This window comes from Alligator sinensis, unplaced genomic scaffold (assembly GCF_000455745.1).
Source record: "Alligator sinensis unplaced genomic scaffold, ASM45574v1 scaffold682_1, whole genome shotgun sequence".
NCBI classification, from domain to species: Eukaryota; Metazoa; Chordata; order Crocodylia; family Alligatoridae; genus Alligator; species Alligator sinensis.
In genome coordinates this window covers 1415724-1428887 of record NW_005842011.1, presented here as the reverse complement: position 1 = coordinate 1428887, position 13164 = coordinate 1415724, and the positions used below count along the sequence as shown (strand labels likewise).

General features: G+C 48.6%; 2 protein-coding genes across 3 annotated transcripts in view; one reads left to right on the top strand and one right to left on the bottom strand.

Moving 5' to 3' along the window:
- Positions 1 to 11574, bottom strand: part of LOC102377482 (plasminogen-like) — a 103649-nt gene extending 92075 nt beyond the window's left edge. Inside the window, exon 1 of the mRNA XM_025202008.1 lies at positions 11506 to 11574. The gene's annotated coding sequence lies outside the window, so the exon portion shown is untranslated. The remainder of the gene's footprint in view (positions 1 to 11505) is intronic.
- MAP3K4 (mitogen-activated protein kinase kinase kinase 4) overlaps positions 5845 to 13164 on the top strand; it is a 189340-nt gene continuing 182020 nt past the window's right edge. The window contains exons 1-2 of one of the 2 annotated variants that reach the window (XM_025201999.1): positions 5845 to 5937; positions 7147 to 7245. In XM_025201999.1, coding sequence (XP_025057784.1) covers positions 7184 to 7245 — 62 coding nt within the window. In that variant the 5' untranslated portion in view covers positions 5845 to 5937; positions 7147 to 7183. Of the gene's footprint in view, positions 5938 to 7120; positions 7246 to 13164 lie in introns of those variants that run through there. The other variant, XM_025202000.1, reaches the window with a different exon arrangement.

The following is a 13164-nucleotide window of genomic DNA, read 5'->3' as shown; positions in this document are numbered from 1 at the left end:
AGGAATCAAAGAAGGGTGCAGCTGCAGTCATCCTGGATCTGCCCTTGTACATATGGCATGTAGCATATCATTACAAATGTTGCATCTGTCCAGGACCTGAGTGTATAAATACCGGTGTAGAATCTCAGGGCACTGGGACTCACAAATTCTTATGTGAGTGGTACAAGAGGTAGACCATGGCATCCTTAGGCAGTGTGTAGTTTTTCTGATGCTGTGGAGTGAGGTGTCTGCTATACACAGTGTCCTCTGTCTACCAAAACAGGTTGTAAAGCCATGGCAGTCCTCTTGAATCATATCTCTTACATTCAGAGCTCCTTTCTATAACTGTGGTGTAGCAGGCAGCCATTGGTGGAACTGCTGAACAGCTGCAGAAGGAGAAGCAGGGCAGCTGCTCAGGGCACTGCTTGCTAAATAAACGTAGGCACATAGAACGTGTCCAGATGAGCGCGCACGTGCCTCTTGCCCCGTCTCAAACCCCTTTGAGGCGGGGCAAGAGGCATGTGCAGGAATGAAAAAAGGTCCCCCGTGCTGCAAGTTCGCAGCGCGGTGAGAAAATTAGACCCCTGGATATCCAAGGGTCTAAAAAAAATGCTTTGCAGAAGAGCGGAACAAGACACGGTCCCAGACCATACCAGGGAGCCAGTCCTCCAAAAGAGATGCTCTGGTGTCAGCCAGAGTGTCTCTTTTGTTCTCCTGATGACTCCAGCCCCCGGCGCTCTCCAAGGTAAGTGTGTGTGACTCGCACCGGTACAAAGCCAGACTAGTGAGCCACACGGAGCTGGCCTAGGTCCCGCCACGTGCCACCCCCCTGCAGGCACAGCGAGGCAGAGGCAGGACCCAGCATGGTGCACAGGGACTACACTCCGTGCCCAGCTGGGTCCTGCCGGCCCTGGGGCCCCTCTGCTGTCCAGCCGGGCCAGGCTCTTGGTGGCAGGACCCAAAGTGGCATGCGGGGACCGCGTGCCGGGCGCAGCCGGGTCCTGCTGCCCTTGTGACCCCTCTAATGCCCAGCTGGGCCAGGCCCATGGCGGTCACTCCGGGTCCTGCCGCCATGGGTCCAGCCTGGCCGGGAGGCAAAAAGGCCCCAGGGCTGGCAGGACCCAGCTGGGCCCAACGCATGGTCCCCACATGCTGTGCCAGGTCCTGCCGCCATGGCTCAGAGCACCCCACTCCCGCTGCTGCTGCTAAAGGTAAGTTATGGGCCCTGGGCGGGGGGGCTGTGGCCCTCCAAGGTGCCTGGGACCCTGGGTGGGGGGGCTGTGGCCCTGTGGGGAATAGGGGCTGTGGCCCTCCAGGAGGAAGTTGGGGCCCTGCAGGGGGGACAGTCCATGTGCTGTGTGGGGGGGCTGCACCCTGTGGGAGCCAGGGGACCCACCCCTCCTAAGCAGCCCCCCCACAAGATCCCCCACACCACAGTCCCCCCAGCAATTGCCCCACACCTACCCACAGACCAACCCACATCCCTCCACACCCACCCACACACCCACTGGCCTTCCCCCACACCCCTTCTCACCCCCTTCCTGCAAACACCACATCCCCCCATCACACACCCATCATGTGTGAAGAAAACCAAAAGCTCACCTCAACACATAGGTATTTAGAATTTATTTTTTCATGATGATAGAGACACTGGTAGGCTTCCACATTGCTTTAACATTGTAAATATACCAATAAAGCATTACCCAACTGATTGCTGTCTCTCTGTCTCTCTCTCTAGATGTGTGTGTGTGTGCATGTGTGCGCACGCGCGTGCGTGTGTGCGCGCGTAGAGCGGTTTTTTGTTTTAACTGTGGAAGAACATGAATTTTGGGGTATTTTTTAAAATGGATTTGGGATGCTGCTGCAGCAGTCCAGCTGGCACAAGGGGTAGTGTCCCCAGGTACCAAGTGGCCGGGCCCCAGAAGCTCCTGAGAGCAAGTAGCCCTGAGCTGCTTGCCAGGGCAGCTTTTTGTATAGATGGGCCAGGACAGGGAAGCTTTCTATATGGCTGGGGACAGCACAGGTGCTGGCCCTGGGCTCTAGCTCCCCTGGCTGCAGATCCGGGAGGAGCCAGGCACGGTTATTTTGCCCCAAGTGGCACAATTTGCTCCACAACAAAGTGCATGTCCGACCACATGTGCTGACGCAAAAAGCCCCACTCAAATTTACATCGCTTATTTTTGAGCTGCTGCAAGCACATGTGCTTGCATGTGTGGACACACCCATAGGATGCAAACAGAAGTACAGCTCTCCACTGTAACAGGGGAAGGAAGCAGAGGGAGCTCAATCTGGGTTTTTTTCAGTGGCGCTGGAGGTAGGGGTGGGGGCTCCAATCCACCCATCCTACCCTCAGGGGGGGCTCCAATCCACCCATCCCACCCTCCAGCACCAACTGAAAAAAAACCCTAGATAGAATTCCCTCTGCTCCCTTACCCTACTCCCATTCTGAAGACACTGCCAGGAGCAGGACTGGACTGCATCAGCCCAGCCTTGCTCCTGGCACATGACGAGCGAAGTCAATGAAAGCACTCTGCTTTGTAGCACCTTCATCCATGGGCAACTGGTGCCTCCCGAGTCTGCGGTGGTAGTGGAGCCAGAGCCGGCGAGCATCTGCAGATGCTGCCACTGGTGGCAGGGGCAGAGCAGGCAAGCATTCACAGATGCCGCTGCCAGAGTCAGCGGCGGGAACGGCCCTGTCGGGGGCGCACTCCCTCCCCCGCCTTGCCTTGCCTACACATCGCCTATGCCTTCATCTGAACCCTCATATAACAAGGGTTCAGACTGTTGTGGGATTGGATCTTTTTAAAGTGCTCTGAAGTCATGCTCTTCTGTAAGGCCATAGTTGTAGAATGATTTCAAGGGGCCAATTGTGTGACAAACATAAGTTTTCTCTGTGCGCATAAACAAATAGCATCTACAAAGGAGGAGGTAAAAAGAAAGCAAGGAACTGGTGCCCTCTACTGGCTGCTCACGCCAATGGGCCTGTTGGTATACCTCTTGTGATGGAAGCAGGCTTGGCACAACCTGAGACTGACAGCCAGGATTTCCTGAATGATAATTACAGCTCTGTCACTATCTGGTTTTGGGTAAACCACTTCTCTGCCTCAATTTCCCTGTCTGTAAATTGGGATGAGGAATGCAACAATAATAAAAAATGTACTTAATATCCTTCTCAACCTCCCACTTGTGAAATTAGTTCATGGTTGCTATCAGCTTTGAAACTGTAAAATGCTGCATATATGGTAAGCATTATCTTCCTGTGAATTACTAGCAAACCTCAAAATGTGCTCCCATTGAAAGCTACACTTAGTTCAGAAAGGTCAATTGTCAGATAATAGAAAAATGCCCCAAAAAATCCTATTACAAGAGGTTGGAGTATGGGGGAAGTGACCTTGCTAATTTGAAGAAAGCTATGTCTTAGGGAACTGATAGTTCTGAAAAAACACCTAGCTTGTACAGTCTTGCTGAGCTTGCTGTGTGATTAAAGTAGCTCAAAAGGAAGACCTGCTGATGAAGCGTTCTCAATAAGGAATGAATTTCTGCTCATGGATGGAAATAATTTTAATTTATTGATTTTCCAGCCCCAAACCGTACCAAATGATGTAGCCCTAGCCCTGTGTGATATCTGAAGTGGAGGGGCAAAATGAGCGGTAAAATGAGGCTTGTTTTTTTGTGGAGGACAGGACATTTTCAAACTTTTATTTTTCGCTAATAGCTTGGATCTGCAATTTTTATCCCATGGATGAGGAAAAGTATTATTTGAATTGTTGCTGTATGGTTGATATCCAAAAAAAAAGTCAGCATATAGAACACGGGTATATACTTTTGGTTTAGACGGAGAAAGAGTTGAGCCATCGTCAGCTTTAATACAATGGAGTAAGAGTATAATACAATCCTCTCACCCAGAAGATTCTATTTGCAAAGCCAGCTAAGCCATACCAATATGATTCTCTATGGTAGCCTTTTGGAGATGCATGCAAACTCAATGTACTATATACAGGTTTGAAATATCTCAAGATCACATCAAGGAAAAGTACAGCACACCATTTCAGTTGAATTAGCTGAGCTACAAAATGATCTGCGAGAGTACAATGAAAGCTGACTATGTTTCTCCTTCAAAGCCCATGACTTCTCAACCATCTGTTGTTTTTTGGTTGTTTTTTCTGGAACGGGGGGGGGGGGAATCAGGGAAAATTTTGATTTTGTATTTTAGGAAAGACAGAAAGATCAGAACAGCAAGGGCATTGCATTTAACTGTATAGTCCCTGATTTCTGGGAGGCCTCCCTGCAGTTGCCCATGATTTCTGAGGGGGAAGAAAGGCCAAGAGATATAGAGAGCACCAAGGTGGGGTATACATTCAGGTTACCTACTCTGCCTAACTGGTAGGTTTCTGCACTTATGGAGTAGAAGTAAGTGGGTGGAGTTGGCTTTTCAGTGGTGGTCCCGAACTCAGCAGGGAGATGGCATAGACATGTCCAGATAGATCCCTGCCATTGCACCTGATGCTCCTACATGGGTGAAGGAAAACTCCAGGCTGTTTTTCTTAGGGAGAGAGAAGCCCCCTCTTTTACTACTTACAGGGGAGTCAGAGCCCTAGTGATGAGGCAGGACCTGTGCTCTCACTGGTTTCCCCAAGACCTCCTCTGTGGGTAGGGGCCATGGTTCAGATGCAGATGGAGAATCAGTGCTCCAGCACCTCTACCTGAGCAAGGAGAGTAAATCACAAAGCACCTAGCAGAAGATGAGATTGGGGAAGAGTGAGTGATGAGCTGGATCCTGCACCATTTAAGTCAGTTGGAGCAGAATCCAACCCACAGTCTTGATCAATGGCTATGTCATTGGAGCTGATAACTTTCTTTCTCATAACCACAGATCTCTTCCACTAGTTATACTGTAACAGAGCTGTTGCCCAGCTGTGCTGTGTGTGTTTGTGTGTGGGGGGCCAGGGGGTGAATTTTTCCTTTGTCACAGGTAAATTTACCTTTCTGTTATTTTCTATTCATGAACTAAAAACCTTAAATATAAAAGAAAAATAAATAAGATCCCAGACATCATTCTGGTTCCAGAGTGAAATGGTCCTAGCCAGCCAGCTCTGAGCAGCTGATGCAAGGAAAGTTCAATGGAATAACTGAGCAGATGAGTCCACCTGTTTCATTTACATGATTCAATTGCATTTTTTTTGTAGAGTCTATTACACTGACTCTATCCTAAAACTTTCCTTCAAAGAGTTAAATAGTAAGCACCAGGGTGACAGAGACTGAAGAGATACAAGGAATCACTAAAACATGTGGAAAAGTTTCCCTGATGTCACAATGAGGCTTTTAACCAGCCTTTCTATGTCTTAGTACAGCATAGAGAAATTCAGACAGGATGCATAATTAATACCAGAGCCTCTTTATGTCCTCCGAGAAGTTAGCTGATTTTTCAGCTGGAGTGGGCAATTCACTGAGAAAGGTCACAAGCTTAGAGAAATCAGTTAATAGACTATAATAGACTAACAATGAAATAAGGCATCCTGTTTCTGTGTGTAATGCAAACTTTCTTTTGTTATAAATGCCCATCTGTCTAATAAGAAACCCGTCACTCCGCGTGCTTTAAAATTGCTTCCTGTTCTTTCCAGAATTAACTGGTGTTCTGCAATGTAGGAAAGAATCCAAACTAAGAGGCGTCTTTGTAGAGAGAAAGCTGTGAACACGAATTCTTTCAATGGAGAAATTGAGCATTTCTGGCACTTGACTGACTGCCGTCCTTCTCTCTGCAGACGCATAAATGTAATGCTAGTGAGGCTCTTTTACATATTTTTTTTCTGTGCTTACGTTCTTTGTGACTTTTACTGCACAGTGCAGCGTTGAAAGTTTGACTGGCAAAGAAAGTGCATGTTATGATGATCGCAGTTTAAAATCCTTTGGAAGCACCAGTTGGTTTTGCATTTCACTCTGAAGCATTTCACCAAGCAAGTGAGTAGTACTGTTACTATAATTGTTCATTAGTATGTGTCTTTATTGATTTTAGAATGCTGTTTATTGATTTTAAAATTAGTGACTCTGTGTGTTTCTGCATGTGTGTATATAAGGAAATAATAAGTATTTTATATATGCAATGTAAGACTGTGACTGTTATATCTACTTAACCTCACAACATTTCAGTCTCAAGTTTCTGTCACTTGTATGAGGTCATTTACCTGTCTGTAACAGGTTGGCTGTCCCTTTAAGAGGGATCAGGTTTACCCTTGCTACTGAGACATCAGCTGCTGGCTCTCCCCACCCAGTCCCCAACCCTAAGCTGATCCTGATCTGCTGGGAATCAGATGGCTTGGGTCAGTTATCAGACACAGCAGACAAGGAGTTGGGTGATTTCCCTAAAAGGCTGGGAGAAGTGAATTGGAAAGGGGAGCTGTAGAAGGGAGTTGTTTCTTGTGAGTGGCCATACAGGGAAAGGAGGCTGCAGCCCCTGGAGAAGGCTGTCTCCAAGCTATATGATTTGGAGCTGGACTGGGCAGGAGAATTCTGTCTGTACAGAACAAGAGTGGGTGGGTTTTAAGCCCCAAAAGGGGCTCCTGTTTCCTTTCCTTTCTGTTCTAGCTATTGCTTGGGTTTATTTCCAGGCCTTGTTTGTTGGTGCTTAGAGAGACTGTTGCCTGTTGGAGCCTTTCTAGAGGAAAGTAGGCCTGAGGCAGAAAGACCTGATACAAGGGTGATTAAAGAACCCCTGGGGAAAATGAGCAGAGCAAGCTGCTCCAGGTCAGGCTGCAAATGGATGCTGCAAAAGCCTGGGCTTGCTCTGTGCTCATTTGTTTCACTGATGAGACACTCTTTTTGTTAGATGAGTTATATTGTTCCATCTTGCAGGTCATTATTCAGCTTTAACAATAATCATACTAAGTGGATACTGATGTGAGCACACTTGCCTTGTTGACACACATGTTTTTTTTAAATAAAGTAATTTCCTAAGATTCAAACCTCTTTGAGCAGCCCAGGGTAAATGTAGTCCATTCCCACAAGACCCTGTAACTCTCTATATTGATGAAAATCAAGCACTACTTCTCTAACTTTTTTTTATTTGATTTCTCCCTCATCCTATTGTTAGATTTTAAAAAATCACCTCAAAGCGTAGTGTTTTATTAATACAGAATGGGGGCTAAAGAATAAAACCTTTCATTAAAGCAGTGATTCTCAACTGGGATGCCGTGACAGCCTTTGAAGTATGTCACTGGGAAAGAGAAGAGATAAGCTGAGGCTCTTCCCTTCTGGACCCTCCTCAAGCAGGTAAGCACGATAATAAGTTACTTTTTGAAATGCACTGTTCAATTCACAAAAATTATGGAGAGGTGTCCTAACTCTAAAAAGATTGAGAACCAGAGCACTAAAGCAACCAGTCTCAGTTTCTGGCATTGCCTCATTCTCTCCCATCTTCTTGCAGGTCATGTTTGATACTGTAGATTGACTGGTAGATTAGCAGAAGGAGAACCTCATCTTTTGAAGCCAAAATCAGTAAGGTCTTTATTATGTGTGCTGTTTATTAATCTAATTACTGTACTTTTCCTTTTTCTTAGAAAAGGAAAAACAGATTAGTGGTGCTCCCTGAGCTGACTGTCTCCGAAGGATTATTGGCAGAGAAACAATATTTAGTCAAAGGGAAATGCTGTGTGTTGTTGCAAGTGGAATATTTGTAATGATAACCAGTAGCTCTGCAAAAGTAGCGCAGAGCTAAAACCAAATTTTAACAAAACCAAATTTTAGCAAAACCAAATTTTAACAAAAAGTCTCCTTTTTGCACATACTATAATGAGCAATTAAAAAGTCTTTATGCTTGTATTTTCAGGGCACATTGTGTACTATAAGGTAACGGTCCTTCAGAAAGGAGAGCTCTGGGAGGGCCTGAGGGAAACCTAACATGGGACTTCTTGAGGCACCTGCTCATTAGGTTACTAAGTACTCCTCCTGTTGCCAGTACAGAAGAGGGGAATGGGGATAGTCCCCTCCCTGCCCCTGTTGCTCTGTTTATGGTGTCTGGCACCCAGATGGATCTAGCAGTCCTTAAACAGGGGAGGTGGAGTTGTGACTGGCCTTTGTACAGGTTGCATAGGGATAGGCGAAGGTTCTCTCTGCTCACCTGGGTAAGAACCAGCTATAAGAAGCAGTCTGATTCTTGGTATGTAAGGAAGATTGCCATCTCTGGGCTTGGGGTTGAACAGGTTACTGTTAGGAGTTTTGGTATGATGTTGAACTTGTTAACACGAGACAGAAAAAGATTCAATTTTCGTCTGGAATAAATTTAGGTCATAGAAAAAGATCTTGAGAAATAGGGCTGGGTGGGATCACATGAGATCATCTAGTCTAGGCCCCTGCTCAAGGCAGAATCATCCCTGACTAAACCACCTGTGGTGGCCACAACACTCAATCCTTGTCCCACTCTAGCTCCTCATGGTATCTTCCCTTCTCTCTTCATCTGCACACCTTGATTCATAGACATTAGGGGCTGGAAGGGACCTCACGAGATCATTGGGTCCAGCCCCCTGCCATAGGCAAGAAGTCAGCTGGGATCAAGTGACCTCAGCAAGAAATAAATCCAGCTGTTTTTTTAAAGGAGTCCAGAGTAGGTACTTGTACCACCTCTGGGGAGGAGTTTGTTCCAGACCCTGGACACGTGTTTCATAGTTGGTAGGGTCAGAAGGGACCTGAGCAGATCATCAAGTCCGACCCCCTGCCATGGCAGGAAAGGCCATGGCAGGAAAGAGTACTGGGGTCAAACAACCCCGGTGAGGTGTTCATCCAGCCTCCTCTTAAAGACCCCCAGGGTTGGAACCAGCACAACTTCTCTTGAAAGTTGGTTCCAGATCCTAGCCACCCTGAGATTGAAGTAGTGCCTCCTGATACCTAGCCTAAATCTACCCTCTGCCAGCTTGTGACCGTTATTTGTTGTCACTCCTGGTAGTTCTCAGAGGAACAGGGACTCCCCCAATGCTTGCTGGTCCCCCCTGACCAGTCTGTAAATGGCCACTAGATCCCCCCTCAGCCTTCTCTTGTGGAGGCTGAACAGGTTCAGGTCCCTTAGCCTCTCCTTGTAGGGCCTGCCCTACTGCCCCCTGATCATGTGGGTGGCCCTCCTCTGGACCCTCTCAATGCTGTCCACATCCCTCCTGAAACGCGGCACCCAGAACTGGAGGCAGTGCTGCAACTGCGGCCTGACTAGTGCCGCATAGAGGGGGAGGATCACCTCCTTGGACCTGCTTGAGATGCATCTGTGGATGCACGACAAGGTACGGCTGGCCTTCCTGACCGCATCCCCACACTGTCGGCCCATGTTCATTTTGGCATCAATAATGACTCCCAGATCCTTTTCTGCCTCTGCACTGTTGTGAAGGGAGTTCCCCAGCTGCTGGTTCTTCCTCCCCAGGTGCAGTACTTTGCACTTGTCAGTATTGAAACCCATCCTGTTCTCATCCGCCCACCTCTGTAACCTGTCCAGGTCTGATTGCAGCCTATTCCTCCCTTCTAGTGTGCCCACATCTTAGTGTCATCTGCGAATTTGGACAGGGTGCTTTTTACCCCCTCGTCCAAGTCACTGATGAAGATGTTGAACAGTGCAAGCCTGAGGACTGAGCCCTGGGGGACCCCACTGCCCACATCCCTCCAGGTCGAATAAAACCTGTCTGCCACCACGCTCTGGGCGCGGCCCTCCAGCCAATTAGTGACCCATCTGACTGTGTACATATCGACACCACAATCTCCTAGTTTTTTAATGAGAATGGGGTGAGAGACAGTGTCGAAAGTCTTTCTGGACTTTAGGAAGGCCATGTCCACCACAACACTTGCGTCCAAGGATTTTGTGACCTGGTCATAGAAGGCCACCAGGTTGGTCTGACAGGACCTGCCTCTAATGAACCCATGTTGGTTGCCCCTAAGCATGAACTCCCCTGCTGGCCCCCCGTAGACATGCGCCAGGATAATTCTCTCAAAGAGCTTACCCCGTATTGAGGTAAGACTAACTGGCCTATAGTTTCCTGGGTCTTCCTTCCTCCTTTCTTTGAAAATGGGAATCACATTGGCCCTTTTCCAGTCCTCTGGCACATCACCAGAGCACCATGAGTGCTCATAAAGCCATGCCATGGGTCCTGCAATGACCTCTGGTAATTTCCTCAGCACTCTGGGGTGGAGATCGTCAGGACCTGCTGATTTAAATATGTCCAGTCCCTCCAGAAGTTCCCTGACTAGATTCTCACTGACCCTAGGTCTGGGTGCACCTCCCCTGGCGCCTACAGGGGTCCCAGTGGGGGGGATGACCCGGAACCTGCGTCAAAAAAATGGAGGCAAAGAAATTGTTAAATAGGTTAGCTTTGCTGTCTGGTGCGATGACCAGATTTCCTAGCATGTTCTGCAGAGGCCCACATTACCCAGTATCTTCTTTTTACCCCCTATGTATTTAAAAAAGGACTTCTTGTTGTCCTTGATCCGAGTAGCTAGTCCCAGTTCCACCTCCACCTTGGCCTTCCTGACCACCCCCCTGCAGCCCCGAGCAACAGAGGTATAGTCCTCCTTTGTGATGTCCCCTCCCTTCCATTGGGTGTACACCTCCTTTTTCGTTTGAAGACATTCCCGGATGCTTTTTGTGAGCAATGTGGGCTTTTGTACCCTCTTGCCCTCTTTGATCCTTGTTGGGATTACCTCCCTTTGGGCTTGGAGGACCATTTCCTTAAGGAATGACCACTCTTCTTGGACACCCAACTCCCCTACCCTCTGTGACCTCAGTGTCTCCCTGAATTTTCTCCTTACCTCATTGAAGTCTGCCTTCCTGAAGACCTTGGCCACCTTGTGCTGGATGTGAATTCCAGCAGGCGATGATTGCTGTCGCCCAGGTGGTCAAGCACCCACAGACCCCTTACCAGGTTGTCACCCATGGCCAGGACCAGATCCAACAAGGCATCTCCCCTGGTGGGGCTGTGCACCTCCTAGGTTAGATGGAGGTCCTGTATTTTGGCTAGGAACCTACGTGAGCGGTCAGACCTGGCTGACTGCTCTTCCCAGCAGATGTCTGGAAAGTTTAGGTCACCCATAATGACCATGTCCTTTGACCTAACTGCCTCTGTGAGCTGACTTAAGAATTCCCGGTCTAGCTCTTCCCCTTGGTTGGGTAGTCTGTAGTAGACCCCCCACTGTTAAGTCCCTTTCCCCTTGACCTCCTTGTATTCTAACCCAGAGCACCTCAGTGTGCCCCTCTGACCCAGTGCTACTTGTTGAGGGTGTGTATTTCTCCTTGATGTAGAGCACCACAGCCCCACCTTTCCTCCCTGTCCTATCCCTCCTGTACAGCCTATAGCCCTTGATATTCACTGCCCAGTCGGGAGTTGGGTCCCACCACGTTTTGGTGAGCCCCACTATGTCTGGGTTGGTGTTAGCTAGCAGGAGGGTAAGTTCCTCCTGCTTGTTCCCCATACTACGAGTATTAGTGTAGAGGCATTTGAGACCTCCTAAAGATGCATGAACTGCCCCCCTAATCCCGGTACTACCCGGGCCCCTGTTACTTACCTGGGTATTTTTTCTGCTCGTCGTCAGTCTAGGCTGGGCTGTTCTTGTGGATGACCTCGTCTTCCCCTTCCCTGACAAGCCTAGTTTAAAGCCCACCGGAGGAGATCAGCCAACCTAGAAGAGAACACACGCTTACCTTTGGGGGAAAGGTGAAGCACTGCACTGTAAAGAACTGTAAAGAACTTTTTTCTTATATCCAGTCTAAATCGGCCTTCCTGGAGTGTATGGCCATTAGACCTTGTTATCCCTTGGGGAGCTCTGGTGAACAGATGTTCTCCCAGCACCTGATGCACCCCTCTTATGAATTTGTAGGCTGCCACCATATCCCCCAAGCCTTCTCTTCTCCAGACTGAAGAGTCCCACGTCCCTCAGCCTCTCCTCGTACGGCCTTCCATCCAGGCCTTGGATCATATGAGCGGCTCTTCTCTGAACTCTCTCAAGCTTTTCCACATCCTTCCTGAAGTGGGGGGCCCAATACTGGATGCAGTACTCCAGCTGAGGTCTCAGCAGGGCCGAGTAAAGCGAGAGGATGACTTCCCTGGTTTTTCTTGAGCTGTATTAGTGGATGCACACCAGAGTTTGGTTAGCTTTTCCCACCACTACATCACACTGGTGGCTCATATTCATCTTGTGGTCAGTCAAGACCCCCAAGTCCTTTTTTGGTTATGGCGCTAGTGAGCGTAGCACTGCCAAGCCTGTAAGTGTGCTGGGGGTTCTTACTACCGAGGTGTGGCACCTTGCACTTCTCTGCATTGAAGGCCATCCTGTTTTGGTCAGCCCACCTTGAGAGTGCGTCCAAGTTGGCTTGTATTCCCAGTCTGTCCTGCAGTGTGACAGCCCTTCCCCATAACTTGGTATCATCTGCAAACTTGGCCAGTTCACATCTGACTCCTGAATCTAGATCGTTCATGAAAATGTTAAAGAGTACTGGCCCAAGTACTGAACCCTGAGGGACTGGTAACCCTGCGCGATGTCCATTTGCTTCCTTCAACTAGGACTCTTTGGGTCTGACCCTGTAGCCAGTTGCCTACCCGTTGGACCATATGATGATCAAGGCCACAGTTCCCCAGCTTAACAATGAGGACATCATGGGGAACTAGGTCAAAGGCCTTCTTGAAGTCCAGATAAATGATGTCCACATCATCTCCCTTGTCCAGGGCACATGTTACCTGGTCGTAGAAGGAGATGAGGTTGGTCAGGCAAGACCTGCCAGTCACAAAACCATGTTGGCTGGCATTCAGAAGTTTGCCTTCTGTTAGTCTGTTGTTGATGGATCCCTTGACAATTTTCTCTAGGATTTTTCCAGGGACGGATGTCAGACTGATTGGTCTATAGTTCCCCCGGGTGATGTTATTTATGAGGTTTTGGGAAGGTGCCCCAGGGTCCAGAGTGAGCCCAGTCTAATTTCATTTTACCCCATGGACACCCATTTGCCTCAAGGCACCAGCCACCTTATGGGTTATTTGTGGCCACCTTCCACCTCTGTAGCCACATCCATGCCTCAAAGATGGTATGTGATTACTTTGGGGAGAGGGGAGGAGGCCCCACCCAACCCTGGCCCCTGCCTCAAAGGACTAGTTGACCCTCTTTTTGTCTCAGACCTGCGGTGGGGCTTTAGCCCTCTTAGTTTCAGCCCCATTTCTGTGGTTGACCCCCCCC